Source organism: Heloderma suspectum, chromosome 2 (assembly GCF_057233095.1).
Source record: "Heloderma suspectum isolate Gila_16-S chromosome 2, 16-S_ref, whole genome shotgun sequence".
NCBI lineage: Eukaryota > Metazoa > Chordata > Lepidosauria > Squamata > Helodermatidae > Heloderma > Heloderma suspectum.
The window spans coordinates 359,331,302-359,357,463 of record NC_139459.1 but is presented as its reverse complement, the minus strand read 5'-3'; the positions used below and the strand labels follow the sequence as shown (position 1 = coordinate 359,357,463).

Genomic DNA, 26,162 nt, shown 5'->3' with positions numbered 1-26,162 from the left:
AAGGTCAGTTTACATTCCAATTCCAAAGAAGGGCAATGCCAAAGAGTGTTCAAACTACTGTACAATTGCGCTCATTTCACATGCCAGCAAGGTGATGCTCAAAATCCTACAAGCTAGGCTTCAGCAGTATGTGAACCAAGAACTACCGGAAGTACAAGCTGGGTTTCAAAGAGGCAGACGAACTAGAGATCAAATTGCCAACATTCGCTGGATCATGGAGAAAGCAAGAGAATTCCAGAAAAACGTCTATTTCTGCTTCATCGACTACACTAAAGCCTTTGATTGTGTGGATCACAACAAACTGTGGCAAATTCTGAAAGTGATGGGAGTACCAGACCACCTTACCTGTCTCCTGAGAAACCTGTATGAGGGTCAAGAAGCAACAGTAAGAACCAGACATGGAACAACCGATTGGTTCCAAATTGGGAAAGGAGTACGACAAGGCTGCATATTGTCGCCCTGCTTATTTAACTTATACGCAGAATACATCATGAGAAACGCCGGGTTGGATGAATCACAGGTCGGAATTAAGATTGCCGGGAGAATTATCAACAACCCCAGATACGCAGATGATACCACCCTAATGGCAGAAAGCGAAGAGGATCTAAAGAGCCTCTTGTTGAGGGTGAAAGTGGGGTGTGCAAAAGCTGGTTTGAAACTCAACATTAAAAAAATTAAGATCATGGCATCTGGCCCCATCACATCCTGGCATATAGAAGGGGAAGAAATGGATTCAGTGACAGATTTTATTTTCTTGGGCTCCAAGATCACTGCAGACGGTGACTGTAGCCATGAAATTAAAAGACGCTTGCTCCTGGGGAGGAAAGCTATGGCAAACCTAGAAGAGCATAGTAAGAAGCAGAGACATCACCTTGCCGACAAAGGTCCGTCTAATCAAAGCTATGGTTTTCCCAGTAGTAATGTATGGCTGTGAGAGCTGGACTATAAGGAAGGCTGAGCACCAAAGAATTGATGCCTTCGAACTGTGGTGCTGGAGAAGACTCTTACGAGTCCCCTGGACTGCAAGGAGGTCAAATCAGTCTATCCTAAAGGAAATCAATCCTGCCTGCTCGTTGGAAGGACAGATACTGAAGCTGAAGCTGAAATATTTTGGCCACCTAATGCGAAGAGAAAACTCTCTGGAAAAGACCCTGATGCTGGGAAAGACTGAAGGCAAAAGGAGAAGGGGACGGCAGAGGATGAGATGGCTAGATAGCATCACTGATGCAGTGAATATGGACTTGAGGACGCTCCAGGAGAGAGCGCAGGGCAGGAAGGCCTGGCGTGCTATGGTCCATGGGGTCACAAAGAGTCAGACACGACTGAACGACTCAACAACAACAACAACAAAATTGTTATATTATGGTTTTGATGTTGTTATATTTTATATTGTTTGACTGTGCGTTCTTTGGTTTTAATTTTTGTGAGCCGCCCAGAGAGCCTTGGGTATTGGGTGGTATAGAAATGAAATAAATAAAATAAAATATGTTTAGGGATTGCCCTTCATCATTATAAGCAAATAGGGAGAGTAATCTTATGGCTGCTAGACAGTGTCTGGACAGCCATTGGATTTTTCCATTCCCAGAAAATGCACTCCCCGCCCCTTCCCAGCTGCCTTGTGCTGAGCGTGGTTCTTCCCTGTCTATGCGCTTGTAAATACAGTGCGGAGAGGGCAAAAAGTGGCTGTTCCCGGGGGCCGGGAGAGGAGGAGACCACAGACGAGTCGCTCCGATGCGCCCTGCGGCCTCCACCCCTCCTGCTCCCAAGTCCTCACCTAGACAGCCAGAATTGGCACCCGGCTCTCCTGATAGGATTGCTCCCTAGAAGGTTAGAAAGTGGTTAACCTGACAGCTATTTGGAGGAATCGAGGCATGTGGTTAGTGGTGACATTAGTGGTAGTTAGTGGTGATAGTGGCTGCATTTACCTGGATCCTTGTAAGAGGTTTTGGATTGGATTCGTTGTTTTTTCCAACTTGTGGAAGGGGTCAAGCTCAGAATACCATTTCTACATATTGCAAGTATTGTTCTTGCTACAGTTTCAAAGCAAGTCTGCTCATATTTTAGAACAGGGCTGTGATGAGAGGGGGAAAATATTCCAGTGCATTATTTTTCTGCAGAAATTATTTTGTTTTCTTAATTTCATTCATAAAAATGAATGCATGTCAATTGCAAATGCAATATCAGGCAATCTTGGCAGGTTCAAAGGTGTAATGAATGTTTCTCGCATGAATATCCTTAGCAAGCCTATGGGAGAATACATATATATCATTGAAAGACATGTTTGACTCAGGGTGAAGTGGAACTAATAATTAGTGACGGTGAAGATGAAGGTGCCCCAATAACCATAGTGGAAAAGTGCTGAACTGATGAGGGGGTGCCGCCACATCATGCACAGTTCTTTGGGTTGCTATAATTAAGTCGCATTTCAACAGTTTTCAGAACCCTTGTTTTTCCCCTTGAATTTAAACAATATAAAGAGATTTTTTTTCTTTCTCACATAGCCAGTGTCCTTCAAGGAGGTAGCTGAGTATTTTACTATGGGGGAGAGTTATTTCCTGGATCCAGGCCAAAGAGCTCTGTGCAAGGAAGCTGTGCCAGAGGAGTTGGGAACTGTGGTGTCTCTGTGTAAGGATTCCTTTTCTTTACTGGATAAATGAGAATGGGATGAATTTCTCTTCTTGGTCGTTGCAGTTGGGATGGTCCTCCCCATAGGCTAATGGATTCTTGGGGGCTCTGTAGGATTTTTCGTATGGTGTGGAGGCATTGCTGTCCAAGCCCTGGTCGATCTCTGGAAGGCAAAGCTGACCCAGGCGGTTGACAGAAATGCTCTCAAGCAGCTTCTCATCTTGAGCTGACTCATGGCCGCTCTTTACTGTACACCTCAATTTTTTTGATGAAATGTTCTAGGTCAATACATGACTAATAAATGTGAAGTGTGTATAAAAGAAAAAATTAAGAAAGAGCACTCAGAATGCCTGAAGATTTTGTAGTGACCAGCCTGTCTCTTTCTTTGCAAGAAATTCCCAGACTAGACCTCAGCTCCCAGCTGGAAGAAGGAAAATACCACGTTGTCCAGGGCTCCGACGAAGAGGAGCGATTGGCAGGTACCTGCTTAGATTTGTAGTGGAACTATTTCCTGTCTGGGAATTGACTGGGGGTTTTGGAGAACTTTTCATCTTCTCTTCAATTGTTGAGCTTAATCAGCCGCACGGCATATCCCCCAACAGAATACAGAGCCTGATTTGATTTCATTTGTACCTTGCCGTCTATGAAAACATGGCACTGAAGGCAGCTTATAGGCACAATTAAAATGGATTCAAACAATAAAAAATATATTCAAATAAAATACAAGCATGGCCATTACAGAATAAAAACAGTACCCCTCTTAACAGACTTACGGACAGAAGGTCTTCTTGAATGAAGCGTTCCTTGCCTGTCAGTGGTAGGGCAGCACGCTTCCTGTAACCAGCCCCATCAGCAGTCTGGCTCCAGCATTCTGGACCAGGAAACTTTCTGAGCAGTTTTTGAAGGCAGCCCCATGCACAGCATGTTACAGTAGTCCAAGCAGGCTGTAAATGAGGCATGGTGACCGTGGCCAGATCACACACCCTAGGAATGTGTGTGGTGTGCAAATGCGCTCCTGGCCACTGCCGAGACCTGGGCATCCGCGTTCAGGGCTACATCCCAAAGCACCCCGAACTGTGAGCCTGAGTCTTACTGAGCCATCCAACACAGGACGAATCTCCACTCCCTGATTTCCTTTGGACTGAGCAGCAACACCACTACCTTGTCTGGATTATTTGCCACCATCCACTCCATTACCATCCTTAGACCTGCTTCAGAACCAGAAAAGCTTCCTTGGATTTAGACAGAAAGGAGAGGGAGAGTGGGGTGTCATCAGAATCCTGGTGGCACCGAACCCCAAACTCCCAGTGGATTCGTGTATATGTGCAACACCACAGGGGATGAGGTCGAATCCTGAGGATCACCACAGGCTAGCAGCCATGGCTTCGAGCAGGAATCCCCCAACACCAACTTCTGAAATCGGACCTCCAAGACGGACCTGAGCGACTAGCGCCTCTGTGTCCCATCTCAGACAGATGCCATAAAAGGATGTGATGGTCGATGTTATCGAAAGCTGCAGAAAGGTCCAGTTCCTGGTGTAGATTATCCACCAAGGTGACCAAAGTTGTCTCTGTCCCATAGCCCGACCTGAAGCTAGATTGAAATGGATCTAGGTAATCCATGTCATACAGAAATCCCTGAAGCTGAGAAGCCACCTCACGCTCCAGCACCTTGCCCAAGATTTTTTGTGAACCTCCCAGAGAGCTTCGGTATTGAGCGGTATAGGAAGGAAGGAAGGAAGGAAGGAAGGAAGGAAGGAAGGAATATTGTAGACTGGCTGGAAAGTATCCATCACTGGCCAGTCTCTAATTTGAGTACCACCTCGTTTAGCCACAATAGAATCACACCTTGCCTTTAAGAGGCATTCGCCGCTACCCTACGCGCTCAGCCAGTCCCCAATGCCCGGCTGCATTTATAAGGCAGAGGGGGCAAGGGTCCAGCACATGAGTGGCCAGAGCTGTACACAGTATTCACAGTATTCTAAGGTTCCCATAGGCAGGCCCACTACCATCGCTTTGGGAGAGGGAATTATCTAGCATTTTTTTAATCACAACTTCATCATTTTTAAAAACTAAACGCTAGGTAGAAATGTTTTAATGAAAAAAGTGCCTGGATTATCTTAATGTCATATTCTACCTTCCTAATTTCTACAATAAACCATGATATCAGGTTGGGGTAGAGATGAAAATCTTCTTTACTATCAACATCATTCTCAGATATTTTAAAGGTCCTGGTCAGACACATGTGTACTACAGTTAAAGGGGCATGGGAATGCCCCTTTAGTTGAGTGGCAAAAAAAAACCCCAAACCCGCAAAGGTTATGCCATTATAAACCTCAACATTCCATTGGTTATACAAACAACACGTGTTGAGCTAAGAACGTGAAATTTGGCATCTATCATCTACACAATGAGTTCTACAGCTATGCCACATTTCAAAGTGATCCAGTGCAAATGATCACAGACAAAGTTAGCTGACATGATCTGAAAATTAACACATTTGTACTTTTTATTCCATGCTGTATCTTGGCATATCATACATTTCCTTCAGATTCTGAAGAAAACTACTCATGTACCTTATTCAGGCTTGGCGAGGAGAAGTGACTTCCACTTTTTTGGTGAAATTCTGAGTGGCGGTTCACAGGTCATTATGTTTCTGCACCATGAAAGCCTATGGCAGTGACTGCTGGCAAAGGTATGTCAGGCATGCTGATTTTCATTCTGAAGCTAAAATGCTGCCAGTACTCCAAGGTTTTCAGAGTATATCTGTGTTACAGAGTGTTCCATTCCTTTAGTTACAGAATGTGACCTCACACATTTAGGCTACAGATTACTACATGGATTGGGATATTGGCATGGGGGGTGTTAGGGAGACTTTTTCCCTGTGCTGTGGTCCCATACTGGATCACACACACACACACACACACACACACACACACACCGCTTTCAGTTTTCATTACTAAAATGGCATCCAGTTGTGTTGTAACTTGCAGGCACAGGGCAAAGGTTAAAGCCCGGTACCCACCACTCTAGGGTCCTGATCCATGTGAGGTCCCATGAGCTTACTTCTGAGTTTTGTTTGGAAAAAAGTTATGTCTTTAAAGTAACATGAACATATAGCCTGATCCTCAGAGAATTTGGGTGGGGTGGTGGAATGCATAGGCGGGGGAAAGCAGAAAGAGCAGGGTCTCAGACCACCTTTCTGAAAGCAGAAATACAGCCCAAGGGCCCTTGATCTTCCTTTCCACATGGTAGTGTAATGGGTCTGTGCAGTTTTAGAACGTTTCCTAAGAGCTCCTGCTATGACCTGTGTGTCTCTGAGGATTGCCTCATTGTTTTGTTTTTTCTTGGCAAGGATTTTTGCTTGCCAAACCTGCTCTTATTTCCCTGCTGGAATGGGGAGAAGCCGTGGGTGCCAGATGCTCAGGACTTGGACACAACAGAGACTATGGATACCAGCTCAGGTGAGAGGTCAGGGGAACCTGATTGACAAATTCCCCACTGGGGATGGTTCAGAACTCTAATCTCCTCCTGAGAAAGGGCAAGATCCCCTTTCCATTCAATCTGCCTTCTGAAGTGGTACAGTCCAACCACAGATAAATTGAATGGGACTGCTGGTTCCTTTGAAGGGGATGAGAGATGCAGGGACATGGCAAAGCAGTACTATTCCCCATCCTCCCGTGTCTTTAGCATCTTGAGAACGCAATCCTATGCATGTTTAGACAGCAAAAAGTCTTACAACTCCCAGCACGCTGTCTAAATATGCATTGCACCCTTAATAGGTTATTTTCCTCCTTTATTAATCTACGTCCTGAGGTTTCTCCTCTACCATAATGAGAAGCGAATTGTTTGCATTTGTCCTTTATCCTTGCAGGTGATGTTAGGAGGTGACAAGTGCCCGGAGTATGGGAAATGTGTTCCTCAGAATTACTGAACAGCCCAAAGTCCACCCTGGGGGGAAATCTCAAAAAAGCTTAGAATGTGGGACATGTTTTCTTCAACAGCCCCAGTCGCTGAACCACCAGATGGTCCACAAAAGGAGAGAAACCTATACGTGTATATAGTGTAGGAAAACATTTCCATGCCCTTCGGTCCTTGTGATCCACCAGTCCACACTGGTGAGAAGCCCTTTAAATGCCCAGAGTGTGGGAAATGTTTTTCTCAACATGCATACCTTGTAACACACCAGAGAATCCAAACCACATGAATGCTTTGAGTGTGGGAAATGTTTCACTCAGCAATCACAGCTTATGGCACATGTGAGAGTCCACACAAGAGAGAGGCCGTATAAATGCCTGGAGTGTGAGAAATCTTTTACTTGCCAGTCAAACTTTATGACTCGCCAGAGAATCCACACAGGGGAGAAGCCCTATCAATGCTCTGAGTGTGGGAAATGCTTTACTCAGCAAGCACACCCAACTCATGAGAGTGTTCACACAGGGGAGAAGCCCTATAAATGCCCAGACTGCAGGATATGTTTTACCCACCCATCCTTTCTTAGGACTCATCAGAGACTTCACATTGAAGAGAAACTTTACCAATGCGAAGAGGGTGAAAAATGTTTTGCTGACAATTCAGCCCTAATACAACACAAGAGAGTCCACATGGGAGAGAAGCCTTATCAATGCTCTGAGTGTGAGAAATATTTTACGTGCCAATCTTACTTCAGACCCATGAATGGGTCCACGAGGGAGAGAAGCCCTATAAGCATCCTGAGTATGGGAAATATTTTGCTAATCCCTCAGGTTTTTTGGAACACCAGTGAGTCCACATGAGAGAGAAACCCTACAAATGCTCCGGATGTGAGAAATGGATGTGAGAAATTGGACTCGATGGCCTTGTAGGCCCCTTCCAACCCTACTATTCTATGATTCTATGAAATGTTTTGCTCAGTGATCACATCTTGTGACACACCAGAGGATTCACTCGGGAGAGAAACCTTATCCATGCCTGGAGTGTGGGAAATGTTTTTCTGTCCTCTCGGGCCTTGTACAACACTAGAGAGACCACAAGGGCAAAAATCCTTAAAAATGTTTAAGAGTGTGGGTCTTGTTGAAACCTCAACTCTTTTCACCCACCAGAGAATTCATACTGGAGAGAAATGGTTTGACTATTACAAAAATGCGCGCCAGTGAGAATTGGTCTTTTATAGCCCAAAGTTAGCAAAATATTTCGAAGGTTGATAAATGCCTATCTGTAAATCCACTTGTGTGAAGCATTTTGTAACAACTCCTCTCAGTGAATGGAGGTCAAGAAAAAAAATGAAGTGCCTCACATATAGTGATATACTCTGAGATAGGGAAGGGGAAACCTTATAAAGATAGACTCCTTAACTGTGCTACACTTCTGTTTGTCTTTTGATGTATCTTTTTGTCCGTCCCTTTCCCAAGTATTTGAGTCCTACATCTATTTTTATCATAACACATCATTTGGGGTATATTCTTTCCAACTCATTGTGAGGAAAACATTTTACTCAAGCACCTGTTATAATACCCTGTGTCTGTCACTAGGTGTCACTATAGTTCTCTACCCTTCAGCTGTAGTTCTGTTGGATTACACCCAAGAACATAAGAAGAGTCCTGCTGGATCAGACCAAAATTGTTTTCTACTCCAGCAACCTGTTCCCCACAGTGGACAATCAGATGCCGCTGGGAAAGAGCCAAGTACAGTGATGGCACATATAAATCCCTTAATGCCTCGGTATTTCAGGTATCTTGTTCAGGTTACTTGATAAACCTTTGGATTATTTTAACTCTTTCTAACGTCGGTTAACCCTTAGACCTTGGAGCAGTTGGCGGTCTGTGTCTTTCCTAGCCTTAATGTAACAAGAGACACTTTGTGCTTCTTGCAATGACACCTAGAGCTCCTGGGCCATGTCAGCCCCACTGCTGTGCTGTGCACATTAACCACCTAGCAACCTGCCATGTTCTCTGGCCCCAATCCTCCCTCTCGCTCAGAGGAGGCCTTGGGGGTGGAGGGAGGGTTCAACAAGTAATCCATCATTTGCGACTGGGAACATGGCTTTTTCTGACTCCTCAGGTATGTAGTCCCCACTGCCTCCATATCATAAGAACCTATGGCTGCAGAATCAGACAATGGCTGTTTAAGAAGCAGACAGTTACTCAGAAGGGGTGGAGTTAATAGCAGGCCCAGACCTGCCAGCCTTCAGAAGGCCTCTGCATGTTGCTGAGACAACTATTCTTGGTGGATTTGTTTCCACGTGTTGGGAACCCACATTGCCTAACCTGATCTTGCTGTACTGCAGGAATGGGGAATGTGTAACAGAAACTCCCATCATCCCTCCCCATTAGCTATGCTGGCTTGGGCTGATGGGAGTTGAAGTCCAACAACATCCAGAGGACCACGTTCCCTACCCCTGCTTTACCGGATGTGACCTTGCCTTACTGGATGTGACCATGCTGTGCCAGATGTGATCCATCCTTTTGAGGCAGTACCATCACTGCACCCCAGTTTCCTCTGGGAGCCCCATGCTCAGCTAGGACAGGCCACAACCCAGGTCCAAGTAACCTGACCACCACTAACACCCCACTTATAAATAGCTTTTCTTCGGTTCAGACATTAGCTATCCCTCTTGAAGCCCTGACCATAGTCAGCTGCCTGCATAGACGTAAAATAGTCGTAGACTGAAGTGTATTCTCTTTGTGGGCCAGATTTCCTGGCAGTGTTTGATGCGATGTCTGCCTTGTGGAGGAGAACTCAGTTGCTCAAAGGAGATGATGTAAAAACTTTATTGCTGCTATAATTTGGCAGCACTGTGGTCCCACCATTCCCCTACCCCCAAAAAAGGAAAAGCAAAGACATGCTCTTACAATGCATGTGAAAATTATGTGTTGTTTAGTAATTTTTAATTTTAAAAATTGCCATGCAAATGCTTCCTGTGCTAGCAGGGATAAATAATTGTCCAATATTAGATACTGAAGCTGAAGCTCAAATATTTTGGCCACCTAATGCGAAGAGAAAAGTCCCTGGAAAAGACCCTGATGCTGGGAAAGACTGAAGGCAAAAGGAGAAGGGGACAGCAGAGGATGGGATGGCTAGATAGCATCACCGATGCAATGAATATGAACTTGAGCACACTCCGGGAGAGAACGGAGGACAGAAAGGCCTGGCATGCTATGGTCCATGGGGTCACGAAGGTCAGACACGACTTAAGGACTGAACAACAACAACAACAACAACAACATTATTCCACCGAGAAATATGATGTCCATGTTAGGGGAAGGGAAAGGGAGAAGCTGAGAGGGAGAGAGCAGTATTTGACAACCTTGCAATGGTGTCCCCATATTACATGTTGGGGTGCGCTGCGATTGAGATACAGTGATTTCTGACAATCCTGCTAACTGCAGCAGCACCAAGATTAAGATCTCTGATCAGCAGTGGCCACCAGCCTAATAGATGGTGCGGTTATGAAGAGGTTCTCAGTAACATATCAGGAAAATACATGTTAAAAACTCATATTACCCCCCTTCATGCATCCATGCATGAAGAGGTCTCCACAAGGACATGGGTTATACACACACACACGCTAACTATTGCAGTGCGGAATGCTCTTCAGGGTGCCAGCCACTCCATTTCATTTCCTCTAGTGGGTGCAGCTAGGTAATTTTAGACCCTGGACGGAATGCTGGGACTTGTAGGACTTTTTTTTTTTTGGTCAAAACATGCATAGGATTGCACCTTTAATGGCCTCATAGACAGCCCCCTTCAGACAGCTATGTATATTACTTCATCTTTCTTCTCTTCCCCACCTGCCCTCCACCAGACGTTCCATGTTCTACAACTGCTTCTACATGCCCAATATGTTAGAGAGAAACTGGTTTGCCAATCCTGATAAAAAAGACTCTGTGCATGGGCAGTTTCACTTAAATCACAGCCCACCACCATGCCTACAGAAAATGAGCCTCTGTAACCAATACATGCCCAACCTGCTGCCGCCACACTATAAAATACTTTTTTTATTGCTCATGGCTCCCTCTTGTGCAAGGAGGGTGGCGCCCAGGGCCATAGCCAGCCTTAACGGTTTTGGGGGGCCGCCAAAAAAGTAGGAGGGCTGCTCATCTGGTTTGCAGGCTTTTTAAAGGCAAAATTGTAAACTGTGTTTTAGTTGTTTGTAAAAAAAAAAAAAAAAAGTGGGCAGAGAAAATTTAGCGGCGGGGGGGGGGGGACAGTGCCCCAACCCACTCCTGGCTACAGGCCTTGTGGTGCTGTTTGGCTCCATAAGCAACGGCACTTATCGCCTGAACATCGCAAATAGAGGTAACAATCAGGTTTTGCGGAGCAGAGGCGCTCCACTTCAGTTTGGAGCCACTTCACTTCATTCACAACCGGGTACACTTGCCCCAAGGCCCGGCATGCAGCTGCCGAGTGCCACGCATGATCTCCTGCCCCCGGCAAGGCGACGACCCCGCCGTGCGTCGAAGGACGGCAGTTCCCAGCAGGCGCGCCGCAGCACGGTCGCTTGGCCAGATCCTGTTTCCTAGCCCCACACCCTAGGGGAAGGGGCTGTGCTTCCGGGGGTGGTAAGAGGGGGTGCGCGGTCGGAAGGGTCGCCGCAGCGAGAAGGCGCCCGGAGGGCACGTCTGGATCCCGCGGTTTGTTTGCAAATGGTGACAAGGGAGGGCTCGGGGGCGGAGCGGGGCGGGGGAGAGCGCGACTTGCTGGGGTCGGGGTCGGGGCTCCCCCATGCCTGAGGGCTGGCCTTCAGCTTGCTGCATTTTTCATGCTGCGGGGGGCGGGACGCGAAAAGAACTGGCTGCATTTCGGCTCCGTGATCTACCCCAGTCCTCCCCAACCTGATGCCCTTCAGATGTGTTGGACTACAAAGCCCATCATTCCCAGCCACCATTGGGAATGGTAGGGGTCGTAGTGCAACAGATCCGGAGGGCACCAGGTTGGGGAAGGCAGATGTATCCCCTGTGTATGTGTGTGTGTGGTGGAGAATGAATGCAGAGGAGAAAAGGGGGAAGGTAGAGACATACCGAGAACTCTTGAAATAAATGAAGCTGAAGGCCAGGGCGTGGAGACGGAGCCTGGATTTCGTTTTGCTCAGGGGCAAGTTAAGCGACAGGAAAGGAGTGGGCTGGTCCTCCCAACTGACACTTTGGCAGCATAATAATAATAATAATAATAGAGATCGAGCTGGAAATGCGGCTCTCATGAGCTATGGAGGGACCGTAGCTCAGTGGGTAGACCACCTGCTTTGCATGCAGAGGTTCAGTCCCTGGTGTCTCCAGGTAGGGTTAAGAAAGAATCCTGCCTGAAACCCTGGAGAGTCGCTGCCAGTCAGTGGCGACAATACTGGACCGGATGGTCTGATTGAGTACAGGGCAGCTTCCCACATTCCTGTGCTGCCCCCCACTCCATCCCGCTGCCCCAGCACCCTTGGTGAGCCAGTCATCTAAATAGCCCTACTAAGGAGGGAGGAGACCTTCACCACACTGTTGTCACTGATCAGAAATCCGGGGAAGCAAAGGATGGGGATAAAATTCTCCTTGCTGCTCAGCAAGTCAGCGCAGACAGTCAGCTTACCTAGTGGTTTCAGGCACAGGTAATACACCACCTGGAGCCTTCCAGATGTGTAGTCTGTCCATGCTGGGTGGGGATGGTGGGAGTTGTAATCCAATACATCTGGAGGGTACCAGATTGGGAAAGGCTGTATTATGCAGTCTCTGCCCCTCCTCACCGTGGTGCAGCTACAGCCCTATGGATACCCAGTTGCTTCTAGTACCTGTTGATGTGGGGGGGGGTGTACATTTTTACCACTGATTAGAAATCTAGAGGAGCTAGAAGGGAGGGATTTTCTCTTCACTGCATGGGGTTGTGTGTGCTGAGCAGCATTCCACCAAGTTTCTGCAGCCACCCAGCTGCAGGGTGAACGGCACATTTCCGAATTGCTTTGATCATTTCTGCCTTCCCAGTGCACAGAATGACGTCCGTGTTGACATCAGGATCGTCCCCCCACTGCAGAGGAAGGCAAAGAGTTACAGCACAGCCAGCTCAGGTAGGAAATTCCGAGGGAGCTGCCGGTGTGTAATGCCCAGTGGAATTCAAGCCCAGATAGGACACAAGGAATCCAGGTGTTCCCTTTTTCTGCTGGAGCTGAGAGGCACAGAGGTTGGCCATCTGAGCTGCTCTTGTTTCCCCCCTCTCCCTCAGTTACTGGAATTCAGAGCCATCACAACTAGTAGCTGTTGATAGCTTTATCCTCCATGAATTTTATCAATCCCCCTTTAAAGCCATCCAAGTTGGTGGCCATCACTAAACCTGGTTCGCATGTAAGAGCAGCAGAACATGGGTTAATTAATCCAGGATTTGCCACAGCAGGGGCCACTGTCTCTTTAAATATGCAACCTCTGATCAGAGGTTGTTCCGTAGCATCCAAACCCAGACACTTTGGGTTAGTTGTGGGTTAAACAACCCTCAGTTAAACTACAATTAGTAGTTAGGTTAACTGTGGGTTGTTTAACCCATGATTAACCCATAGTGTCTGGTTGCGGACATGATGGAGCAACCTCCGATCAGGCCAATAAGAGGTTGCATATTCTAAATGGCGGTGGCATGCACTGCAACAAATCGTGGGTTAATTATCCCACGATTTGCCACTGTTACATGCAAATAGGCCCTACATCTTGTGGTAGTGAATTCCATAGTTTAACTATGTGCTGTGTGAAGAACTCATCTCTTTTATCTGTCCTGAATCTCCCAGCTATCAGCTACATGGGATGACCCCATTCGGTTCTAGTATTATGAGATAAGGAGAAAAATGTCTGCCTCTCCACTTTCTCCACACCATGCATAACTGTGTACACCTCTATTGTGTCTCCCCTCACTCACCTTTTTCTAAACTAAAAAGCCCCAAATGTTGTAATCTTTCCTCCTAGGGAAAAGATTTTGGTTGCCCCTTTTTTCACCTTTTCCAGTTCTACCATATCTTTTTGGAGATGTGGTGACCAGAAGTGTACACACTGTTCTAAGTGTGATTGCCCCTTAGGTTTGTATGAAAGCATTAGGATATTTGCAGGTTTATTTTTAATCCCTTTCCTAATAACCCCTGACATGGGGGTTGCATCCAGGATCTGCCTTCCCAGACAGGACGGGACCATCTGCGAGAGGAAAGCTCCACTCACAGGAGATCTCTCCACCCAATTTTTGGGTGATCCCCTTCTCCCTCTCACCCCACAAATCACACTATTCAGCAGGGTCTTCCGAATCTCTGTGGAGCATTTGCAGAAGGCTGGAGGGGCTGCCGTGAGAAGGGGGGGCGGGGAAGTTCACTTGTGCCAGCGCAGTTGATCTAGCTTAAGCCCCTGGAATTCTCCACTTTCTCAGCAGCTGCATGCTGGGTCGACATCTTCGTTGAGCTGTCCACCACGACCCCAGGTTTCCTTTCCTGATCAGTCGCTGCCAGCTCAGATCCCATCAGTATATATGCAAAGCTAGGATTCCCCCCCCCCATGTATGTGCATCACTTTACACTTATTTACACTGAACTGCAGGGGCCATTTTATTCCCCATTCTCCCAATTTAGTGAGATCCTTTTGGAGCTCTTTGCAATCTCTTTTTGTTTTTACCGCAGTAGATAAATAGGTGTCATCTGCAAACATGGCCACATCTGGAAGCCAGCCTCTAGAATCTGAATGTCAGTTCTTTGTTCTAGCAGAGACTGGTGACGTTTGAAGATGTGGCTGTTTACTTCACAAAGGAGGAGTGGGTTCTGCTGGATCCAATGCAAAGAGCCTTGTACAGGGCCAGCATGCTGGACAATTATGAGAACGTAGCCTCACTGGGTAAGGAGTTTGTGTCTTCACTGGCTCATCACATGAATGAATGAATTCAAAACATTTAGCTCAGGGTGGTGATGGACAATCTCCCCTCAACCACCTGCCCTTCTCCTTTTATCCTCACACCACAAACCCCCCCGACTGTGAGGTAGATTAGGCTGAGAGAGTGCGACTGGCCCAAGGTCCCTTTGCAAGCCGAGGGAGTATTTGCACCCAGCTTTAAGGAAGACGTTAAAGGTGTTTCTCAAGGGCATCCCTTTATGTTTTCGGGGGGGGGGGTGTTCATTTTCTTCACCACTGTCTTGTCTTCTCTGAAGGGGGCCAAGTGGGATTGCAGGTCATGCTGTTCTCATTTGAACTTCCCAAGCCCTCGGTGAGGTAGGTTAGGCTGAAGGACAACAGCTTACTGAAGGCCACCCAGGAAGGTTTGGGCCGAGTGAGCGCTTGGCACCTGGATCTCTGTTCCACCCCTCTGCTGACCCTTGTCCTAAAGACCTCTCAAGGGAAGAAAGGACATACCTGGGAAGGGGCACACCTGCTCTCTTTGGCTCCCATCTGCTCTAGTCAGCATAACTAATGGTGAGGGATGATGGGAGTGGTAGGCCAAAACATCTGGAGAGCCACAGGTTGCTCACCCCTGCACTAATGGAACTCTGGGCTCAGGACAATTTGCTCATTACCCCACCTCTAGCAGCATCTTCAGTTTGAACCAAGCAGCCCCCTTTTAAGAACATAAGAAGAGGCACGATGGATCAGACCAAGGGTCCATCTTGTACTCACAAGAACTTGGGAACCATGTTTGCCTCAAAACCAGCTCATAAGAACATAAGAAGAGTCCTGCTGGATCAGACTAAGGATCCATCTAGTCCAGCATCCTGTTCACACAGCGGCCAACCAGCTGTCCCAAGGGGAAGCCAACAAGCAGGATATGAGTTCAACAGCACTCTCCCGCCTAACCTACCTCAAAGGATTGGTGTGAGGATAAAATGGAGAGGAGGAGGACCACATAAACCACCTTGGGTTCCTTGCAAGAGGGAAAAAGGTAGGATATAAATGTTAAGTGGGCACAGCTAAATAGACGCATGAGAAAACTGCCTTAGATCACACAGTTCAGTTAAGGAAATGTGGTAGTAAACAGATTTGGTTTTGAGGCATTTTTGGATGCCAGAACTAAAGAAGCCAAGCAAAGAACTGGAACAGAGTGCCACAACACAGAACTGTTATGGTGGGATCAGAGTCTTCCTTCTTTCAGAGAAAAATTAAGATAGCTTTCCCCAACTTGGTGCCCTCCAGAAGTGTTGGAGAGCAACTCCCATAATTCCCCAGCCAGCGTGGCCCATGGCAGCTGGGGAATTATGGGAGTTGTAGTCCAAGAAGTCTTGAGGGCACCAGATTGTGGAAGGCTGACCTAGGATGTCTTTTTTTTCCTAAGGGGGTTAAGAGAATTTGACCCAGTTATGCTGTTCTTTCTTGAAAAGGATGTCCAGTCCTGAAGCCTGACCTCATCTGCTGGCTGGAAGCGGGACAGGAGCTGTGGGTGCCGGACTCTCAGGCTTCGGGTGGTGCAGAGATCTTGGTCACCTCCTCAGGTGAGGCTTCGGGACCAGCCCCCTCATTCAAATGTCACTGGTGTTTTCTCGAAGCTCCTCCTGAGAAACATGGCTATGCCACTTTATTTCTAAGGATGTGAATAATACAAACAGGCCTTTCCACACATGCAAGGATGGCTTGATTTTGCCACACTTGGCTGGAAACTGAACATGTGAAATAACTTTGCAGAGAAGCCACTGGGTTTGAGATGAGGTGAAATGGATGGAAGCTCTGTCTGTAGTACTAGATCTCTGACAGCCCATTTTTGCATTTATATAGGCAAGATCTCACTTGCTGTTGTAATCATCAAGCAAACCTGTTGGGTTGGTTCCAGATTTGGTTTTACCTAGAGTAGACCCATTGAAATCAATGGAGCTGAAGTTAGTCATCCCTAATTTAAGTTCCATTTATTTCAATGGATCAAAGTATGGCTAAATTGGGAACCAACCCAAAATAATAAAGTGATTTCCATGCATGTGCCAATCAGCCAAGAGGAAGAAGTCTTTTGATATTCCCTCACCCCCTTGCAGCTCACCTTACCCTTTCGGTTTCACTCTTCCTACAGTCAACACATTTCCAGGAGTTTCCTCTCCTCTTCTCATTCTTTTTAGATTTTAAATGGCTCATTCGCCTCCATAAGAGGCAGAGGCTCAGTAGCTCTCTCCCTTCTTCCTACCTCATCAGAAGAGCCCTGCTGGATCAGACCAAAGGCCTACCTACTTCAGTATTCTGTTCGCACAGTGGCCAACCAGATACACCAGTGGGAGGCCCCCAGTTCATGCACGTGCACACACACCATCACTACCTCTTTGCGCACTCACTCTCATTTCCCACTCCGTGCCTTCCTTTTTCCGCTTTAGTTTTCAGTTTAATTTGATTTCATTTAAAATTCTCATTACTAATTAGCAGAGTGGTAGGTGAGAAGGAGGTTGACGGGGGTGGGGCATCACAAATTGCAGTAGTATCTTTGAGGGTCCACCAGCTCTATCCCTTCTCCTCTGGCTTTTCTCCTTTTCCTACAAGCCAGATCTCTTTGCAAGCTCCTTCCACGGGGGCAGACCCACCCTGACATTTGGGAAGATCAACCCCTGTTGAATGATTAGCAGAGGCATGAGTCAGTTCCCTGCAGGCTGAGTGGGTGATGCAAGACAAGATCAAGTTCAGTAACTGATACATCATGCTGAACTGCTGATAATGTTCGTTGACTCATAAAAAGGTTGCAATTCTTTTGTTGGCCTTTAGAAGAAAGCGAGATAGTGTGGTGTAGTGGCTAGAGTATTGGACTAGGAGTCGGGAGATCCGGGTTCTAGTCCCCACTCGGCCATGGAAGCTCACTGGGTGACTTTGGGCCAGTCAGAGACTCTTAGCCCAACCTACCTCACAGGGTTGTTGTTGTGAAGTTAAAATGGAGAGGAGGAGGATTATGTATGCCACCTTGGGTTCCTTAAGGAGGAAAAAAGGTAGGATATAAATGTAATAAATTAAATAATAAATAAATAGAAGAACCTTAAGTTTCTTCAGAAATTATTTATTACATCTCTTTCCCATCTCTTGATCTAAATCTTCCTGAGGTTCCCATATCCCCCACATTCCAGAGTAACTTCTGTCTGTGTTTGCTCTTTGTAGGTGACTCGAAGAAAAAGAACTTGTGCCCTGAGTGCGGGAAATGTTTTGCAAAGAAACGTAATCTTGTCAGACACCAGCAAGTCCACAGTGCAGGGAGACCTTATGAATGCTCAGAGCGTGGGAAATGCTTTGCTCAACAGCTGGTTTTTCTGGAACACCAGCGAGGCCACACAAGAGAGAAACCTTACAAATGCCTGGAATGTGGGAAAGATTTTCCTCACCATTCTGTCCTTGTGACCCACCAGAGGGTCCACACAGGAGAGAAGCCCTGTAAATGCCTGGAGTGTGGGAAATGTGTGGCATTACACGGAGACCTTGTAAGACACCAGAGACTCCACACGGGAGAGAAACCTTACAAATGCTTGGAATGTGGGAAAGGTTTTTCTCGTCACTCAAATCTTGTGAACCACCGGAGAATTCACACAGGGGAGAAGCCCTATAAATGCTTGGAATGTGGGAAAGGTTTTGCTTGCTATTCACACCTTGTGAGCCACCACAGAATCCACACAGGTGATAAACCTTATAAATGTTTGGTGTGCTGGAAATGTTTTGCTGAACGATCAACCTTTGTGAAACACCAGAGAGTCCACACAAGAGAGAAACCATATAAATGCCTGGAGTGTGGGAAATGTTTTGCTCAACATTCAAACATTGTGAAACACCAGAGAATTCACACAGGGGAGAAGCCCTATAAATGCTTGGAGTGTGAGAAATGTTTTATGCGCCAGTCATACCTTGCAGCCCATCAGAGAGTTCACACAGGGGAGAAGCCCTATAAATGCCTGGAATGTGGAAAATGCTTTGCTCAGAACTCAACATTGATGCAGCATAAGAGACTCCACACAGGAGAGAAGCCCTATAAATGCCAGAAGTGTGAGAAATGTTTTGCTGAGAACTCGGGTCTTGTGAAACACTCAAGAATCCACACAGGAGAGAAGCCATACAAATGCTTGGACTGTGGGAAAAACTTTGCTGATAGTTCTGCCTTTGTGAAACACAAGAGAGTCCACACAGGAATAAACTACACATTCCTAGAATATGGGAAGCAAAAATTAAACCTTGCCAACCACCAAATAATTCACACATGAAAGGAACTGTAACTATTAAGAACATGAGTAGGTGAGAATGACTCCTGTCTCAAAATTGGCAAACCGTTACCAGGTCTACACATGCAACAGAATGAGGTGGTAGAATGCTGAGGTGGTGGAGTTGATGCTACCCCTTCAGAATGCAGGCAGAAGGGTGCCATGTTTGAATTCTACCACCTCAGACCTCTTATCACCTCATTGTGCTCAAATGTAGACCAGGTCTATTTCTACTGCAGAGGGAAATAATTCACTCATAATTAGTATCTCCTTCTTGGTGAGATGCTCTACAGAAGTAACCTGTGGCCCTCCAGGTGTTGTTGGACTACAACTCCCATTCGCCTCTGACCACTGACCATTGGAAGCTGGAATCCAAGAACATCTGGAGGGCCACAGGTTCCGCACCCAAGCTTTAGGGATACCCCTGCCAATAATCCCTCCCTGCCATCAGCCTGTTGAGAGCAGAAGAAAAAAACGGTATGTGGAAGTAGTTGTTACCAGACATTAATGGCTGCCTCGGAAATCGGTAGCTCAGTGTCTCTTCCTTGACTATCCCCTCATACTGTCTGGCAAAACAAAACACGTGCCGTGATGTCATCATTCCCCTTTCCCTGCTGCTTGTGGATGGGATGTGACATCTCTGGGAGTTTATTGGGAAGAAAAGAGAAGATGTGGGGCTGCTTCTTTCAGCAGCATCCATACACCTTCTGCCACCTCCAGTTCCAGCTCCATTGTAGGATGTGCCTCACTGTGTTGTGGATTTGTTTCTCTTGTGTAATTTTGCTTTGATAATCCCACCCCATTCCACCACTTCTTCCCAAGGACCTGCATTTTTGTTTTGTCTTTATATGTATTTATCTTAGCAACACTGCCAACTTACGAGCTCCAGCCCATTATGCGGAAAACACTTTACTGAAGCACCATGCCTTGCAGGATGTCATACGAGCCATGCAGGAAAGACACATAAGGAACATGTGGGAATCACTTGCACATGGAAGCTCTTGTTCTATTAGAGAGCAGGGACATAATGAAACAATTAATTTGCAAGACATGTTGAGTGAATGCCGTGAGGGATGACAGAATATTTATTTAAATATAGCCTCAAAATATGCATTGACATAAATCTCTGTGATTCTCTCTCTGTGGTTGGTTACCTCTTTTTCTGTGCAGCCATTTGTGATGGCTAATTTTAAGCTGCAATCCTATATCCCCTTATCTGGGAGTAAGCCCCATTGAAGTCAATGGGCCATAGTTCTGAGTGGACCTGTATAGAATTGTGCTGTTAAATGTGCAGCCATATGCAGACACCTTTTCTTCCTGTTCCCTGTTCAGCATTGTTTTGATGTTTTACACTGATTTTTCTTTTCTTTTTTGAAAAGGAAAATAATTTGCATGTAGTATTGGGGGAAATCCAATCTTTCATGGACCTTTTCACTGATCAAGGTTAATCTTGCCTTTTTACCAAAGCCTTTGAGGGCTCAATGCATTTACTAAAGTAGCATACTGTTTTTCCTGTTGGAGGGAGCAATCCTATCTGGATCGACAGTCGCCTCCGACCCTGGGGGCGACCACCTATCCAGTGCAGGGCAGGAGGAGTGGTGAGGAGCAATTCTCCTCCTCGCTTCCCCCACCCAGCTTTCACGGCTAGACAGCCAATTTTGGCTGTCTAACCACAGGACCTCAGAGCGTGGGAAGCGGCGGTTGGACAATACATAGGATGTGTCATGCTGGCATTTCTGACCTCCCCGCCCTGCCCCCAGGAACGCCCTGTTTTCACCACTCCGCACTGCTCTTCCGAGTGCGGAGCTGATCCATGCTGCCTACTAGATGGCACGTGAGCGGGTGGGGGTTGGTTCTTCGGGAACCGACCTATCCTATGGCCATCTAGGTGCTGACTAGTGACCATAGGATTGCACCCTTATTGTTTTATATTTTAATTGCTATTAGCTTGTTTAATGGTTTAATATGTTTTAGCTGTTTAAATTATTTATTGTTTTACACTGTGTAAATTGATTTTATCTGTATGCTGCCCTGTGATCTTAATGATATAGGGTGGGATACAAATGTGTGTGTGTGTGTGTGTGTGTGTGTATATAGATTCTCTGCTGTAACAGGAAAACAGAATTAAGAAAAGTACAAGTAGGACCTGCAGCAAAACATTACATGCTAACATTAATGTACATGAGCTCCTCTTCTAGATATGCCAGTCCTTTCCTCCTTGGTTTTCCATTTTTTCTCCTCCAACATCAGTCAGCAGTGTGTGCCCACTGAGCATGAGCTTTTTTGGGGGGGGCTGTTTTTTTGGTACCCTCCCTTAGAATTTTCCCCCAACGTTTTTTGGTACGTCTACAAACCTTGGGATTTCCTGAGCCTTCTGATATATCCCTCTTTTGTGTGGGTGGTGCTGTTTTGGCTACAAAAGGAGCAGCATTCAAAGAACTGAGTTCCTATCGGTATATACCAGACATCATCAACCTGGTGCCTTCCAGATGTTTTGGACTTCAACTCCCATTAGCCCCAACCAGCATAGCTGGTGGTCAGGAATGCTGGGAGTTGTAGTTGAAAACATCTGGAAGGTGCCAAGTTAGGGAAGGCTGGTATTGAAGATTTACAGGGAGAAATAATAGAAATTGTCCCTGGTAAATAGGGGCTATTGGGAGTGTTTGAGACACAGACCACTTGACCGGACTTCTGGAAGCTTCTGTCAGCACAGACTCTTTAAGGGGCAACATCACAGAGACTCCCAGCCTAAGACAAGGCCTCAGCTAGGCCCAAGAATCTGCAAGGCCTTACAGGCCAAACTAGGCCAAGAGAAAAAAATCTCCAGACACAGGGCACAATCCTACACATATTCAGGCAGAAAAAGTCCTATGTCTCCTAGCATTCACCAGACACCATGGCTAGCTGCGGAAAGCCGATAGTTGTAGGACTTTCTTCTGCCTAAACATGCATAGGATTGCGCCCCGATGGACAGTCAGATACACCTGACCAGAGCTTTATTCCGGAGTACTGAAAATGATACACAAGTCCCTTCTTATACCACAGGCGTGCCTGTCCATAGTATTCGTTTAACAATTTAATAGTCTCAATATCCCTGATAAACTGCCTAGTTTCTGGAAGGTTCTGCAGTAATTCTTAGTGGATGGAATCCCAAACTTTTTAGCATGTAAGAAAGTTAGATCTCTGCTGTAAGCCAAGGCCGGCTGCTGTTGCATTGATTGATGTCAAGTAGCACAATGACTGTGCAGTTTTTGAAAAGCCATTTTGTCAAGAGCCTTCAAACTTAGAACCTATTAACCCATAGTATACTATAATGGTATACTTCAACTTATTTTAGGCAGAATAGCCATTTTGTCAGAGAGGGCAGATCCAAGTCACCATAATTAGAACTGGAATGGTGTGGGGGATATGTTCAACCCTTTAAACTTTGGGGAAGAGGAGAGGGAGCCCCAGTTCCCAACTATGGGAAAATTATGTAATCACACATAAACCTATAAAATGGATAACCTTCCCTTTCTCCCCATTTATTGTAAGTGTGGGAGAAAAGGCCTTTTCTGCAGGCCTGAACCAAAGTCCCCAAGATGGAAAAGATGTAAGAATGTTGTAGGAGAGTTACTGTGAAAAATAAGACAAACAACTGGGTGAGAGGGTGGAATAAACATTCCTAAGCACAGATAGAGACTCTGGCTGACTCTGACTCCTATCTCCTATCTCATGAAGACAATGGTTCTCTCAAAGCCCTGTTGTCTAATGAGATAAGGAACTGCCTTGCAAGAAGTTGCAAGTATTTGAGCTCAAGCTGTGCTCAAGAACCATGGTGTATTCATGGTTCTAGAAAGAAGCATCCTCTACATGTGTTAAATGCCTGATGTGTGCGTGATCAGCTTAAACCCTATGTGATTGGATATAGGTAGCCTATGCTAACTTTTGATAGGCTAAGACCTTTGCCTAGTATTTTCTACGCATGTATTTTGTTTTCTTTATAAACCATGTAACCTGTTCCCCCAATTTGTAGTTCCTTGGAGAATTACCCATGTATACATGTTTTGAATAGAGTGTGATTTCAGATACATGACCACCAGTCTCGTCCTTTGGGCGGGGATGGTTCTCACTGTTTGTTTCCCCGACAGAAGACATCCATTTTTCTTCAGAGCTTTTCTTTCTTATATTCCTTCTTTCTGTTATTTCCCCCTCTTCTCATCTGCTTTCTGTATTCCTTTTCATTTTCCTTTCCCTTATTCTTGTTTTCTTCTGGTTAGTGTGGTTGCATAGTAGGGGAGCAGCATTGGGGGTGGCGGGGAGAAATAAAACCTGAGTCAGACTGAGTCTGAGTCAGATGTATCTGATTCTGTGAAGGAATAGAAGGATAAAGAATTAGGAGAATTTGAACCAGTTTATAAATCACTGGAATAGAATGTTTGATCAGAATATAACTGATAGGAAGCTTCTTTCGAATGGACCCAATGTTCACTAATAATGGTATCAGCGGTAAATATTTTGGCTCGTAACTGGCATATATTTGTTGTTTCTATTTTAACCTACTGCTCATCTATTAAAATATTTTTTTAAATGCTGCATCAGATAATGAAGTACGGAGAGGCTGCCCCAGGACAGTCATTGTTTGTGGCTATGCATCTTTTTTCTAGTCTGCAATGCTTGGTTAATGCTCTTTTTGGAGTTTCATTTGACAATCAAGTAACAAGTAACACAAATAAGGGAAACAAACCCAGGCCATTTTCTAATTCTGTACATTCTCCATGATACCTTAAGAGCATAAGAATATAAGAAGAGCCCTGCTGGATCAGACCAAGGGTCCATCCAGTCCAGCATTCTGTTCACACAGTGGCCAACCAGCTGTTGACCGGGAACCCACAAGCAGGGCATGACCGCAACAGCACCCTCCCACCCATGTTCCCCAGCAACTGGTGTACGTAGGCTCACTACCTCTGGTACTGGAGGTAGCACATAGCCATCAGGACTAGTAGATGTTGATAGCCTTCTCCAGGAATTTGTCCAACCCCCTTTTAAAGCCATCCAAATTGGTGGCCATCACTACACCCTGTGGTAGCAAATTCCATAGTTTAATTATTGCGCTGTGGGAAGAAGTACTTCCATTTGTCTGTCCTGAATCTCCCACCAATCAGCTTCATAGGATGACCCTGGGTTCTAGTATTTTGGGAGAGGGAGAAAAATGTCTCCCTATCCACATTCTCCACACTATGCATAATTTTGTACACTTCCATCCTGTCTCCACTTACCCTCCTTTTTTCCAAGCTAAACAAGCCCTGCTGTTGTAACCTTCTCTCATAGGGGAGATGCTCCAGCCCCTTGATCATTTTTGTTGCCCTTTTCTGCACTTTTTCCAGCTGTACAACATCTTTTTTGAGGTCTGGTGACCAGAACTGGACACAGTATTCCAAGGGTGGCCGCACCATAGATTTGTATAGCGACAGTATGATATTGGCAGTTTTATTCTCAATTCCTTTTCTTATTATGCCTAACATGGAGTTTGCCTTTTTTACAGTGGCCGCACACTGGGTTGACATCTTCATTGAGCTGTCCGCCACAACCCCAAGATCTCTTTCCTGGTCAGTCACCGCTAGCTCAGATCCCATCAGGCTATACTTGAAGTTCGGATTTCTTGCCCCAACGTGCATCACTTTCCACTTGTTTACACTGAACCGCATTTGCCATTTAGATGCCCATTCTCCCAATGCACAGCTACCTCCTCAAAGGTCACTGGAGCCTGAAAGGAGAAGGAAACAATTTCTCCTAACACAGAGGTGGGCAACTTTTTTTTGCCGTCAAGGGCCACGGTTCTTCGTGGGCAATTTGTCGGGGGCCGTACGTCAGCGATGGGTGGGGGTAAAGCCAGCGGTGGGTAGGGCCAGGGCCAAATGTGGGTGCATCACTCCTTTTCTCTTTCTGCCACCCCCTTCTCAGTGGGGCTGTTCACCCAACATGCTAACCCACACTCAGTGGTTGAGTGTGGGTTGTTGTTGAACTGGGGGTTAACGTGTTGTCTGAATCCAGGATATTTTCTGCAGAGTGGCTTGTTTAACCATGCACTGTACCTTGATAAAAACCCTGAACAACCCAAGAACAAACGATCGATTCTCAAGGTGGCTTGTTCAAGAAAAATAAGACACATTGCATGGTTAACAAGCTGCCCTGCAGAAAATGTCCTGGGTGCAGACAACACACTAACCCACAGTTCAACAACAACCCACACTCAATCACTGAGTGTGGGTTAGTGTGTTGTGCGAACTCAGCCTCTCTCTCCCATGGAGCCAGGGAAGGGGCAGATCGTTCTTGTCAGAGGTCTGAATTGACCACATGCAGAGGGCTTTTTGGAAATTAGCTGAGGGCCACATGGAATTAGTCCAAGGGCCCACTCCTGCCATGGCAGATACTGTAATAATCCACAAAGACAGTGGAGGTGAGGTGGCTGGAGGTTCTCCTACAGGATGGTGTCCAAAGCCTTCCTAGTAGGTGGCTCTCACAGAAAGAAAAGGGGAAAGAGGCAGTCTCTTTCAGGCTCAGGGGGATGTGCAGTGGGACAGAGGCACCCATGCTGTCCCCTGCCCATCTCCCCAAGGATCCCAGATTCCTTCCTGTTTGGCTGCATAGAAGCTGCATCCAAACCACCATAAAGAGAAGAAGGCCTAGAAGGAGTCCACAGTGTAATTATTTCCGAGTGTTGTTCCACTTCCTGTGCGGAAAACATAGAAGATAGGAAGATATTTATTTAAGGTATTTTTATCTCACTCTTCAGGCAGAAAGGCTCCCCAGAGCGACTTACTGAAACAAGACAGTCCCTGGATGCAGGCTTGCAGTCTAAAAAGACATGACACACAAGGAACAAGGCATGGAGAGTGAAGAGGAAAAAAGTAAGGGCTAGTGGTCCAGCTTCCCGTCTCATCTCACTCAGTTACAGCCTGCTGGAATGGCTGTATGTTTTATACTTCATAAGCATTTTGCGTTTTAGTTTCTTGAGTCCAATCTTTCTCCACATTGCTTTCAGGCATAACTCAAAGTGTTGGTCTGGATTTATATGATGTCTTCATCTATTGAAGCAAAACTCCTTTTAAGGTATGTTAGAGAGGCTAGATAGAAGTGTCTCCTCCCCACACAGGCTTGAGGGGAACATAAATGTAGCCCATGGATTGCAGGCACATTTGCAAGGAGGAGACTATGTGGAAATATGCCCCGCTGATCTTTACCCAGGGAGGTGGCAGCATCTGCATCACCCTTCTGCACAAGTTCCCTTAACGGGGCCTCCGCTTGGTGTCCGATGGAATTTTCTCTGCTTCAGGGAAATTAGTGGTCACCTTGGCTAACATCCCCTGTACCTGAAACGGGAGTGAAGAACCCAAACAAGGAAGGGAGAAGCAGGATTAGCAAAGCAAAAAGCAAACCCTAGGGCAGGGGTGGGC

General features: G+C 46.2%; 1 protein-coding gene and 1 pseudogene across 1 annotated transcript; both read left to right on the top strand.

Moving 5' to 3' along the window:
* Positions 1-6,072: 6,072 nt before the first annotated feature.
* On the top strand, positions 6,073-11,138 carry LOC146355603 (uncharacterized; annotated as a pseudogene).
* A 19-nt stretch (positions 11,139-11,157) lies between these two features.
* On the top strand, positions 11,158-19,864 carry LOC146355602 (uncharacterized). The gene is made up of 6 exons (XM_084831028.1): positions 11,158-11,236; positions 12,563-12,645; positions 14,302-14,431; positions 15,904-16,014; positions 17,642-19,021; positions 19,123-19,864. Exons 2-5 carry the CDS (start codon positions 12,571-12,573, stop codon positions 18,727-18,729), a joined length of 1,404 nt encoding a protein of 467 aa, XP_084687154.1. The 5' UTR covers positions 11,158-11,236; positions 12,563-12,570; the 3' UTR covers positions 18,730-19,021; positions 19,123-19,864.
* Positions 19,865-26,162: the final 6,298 nt, after the last annotated feature.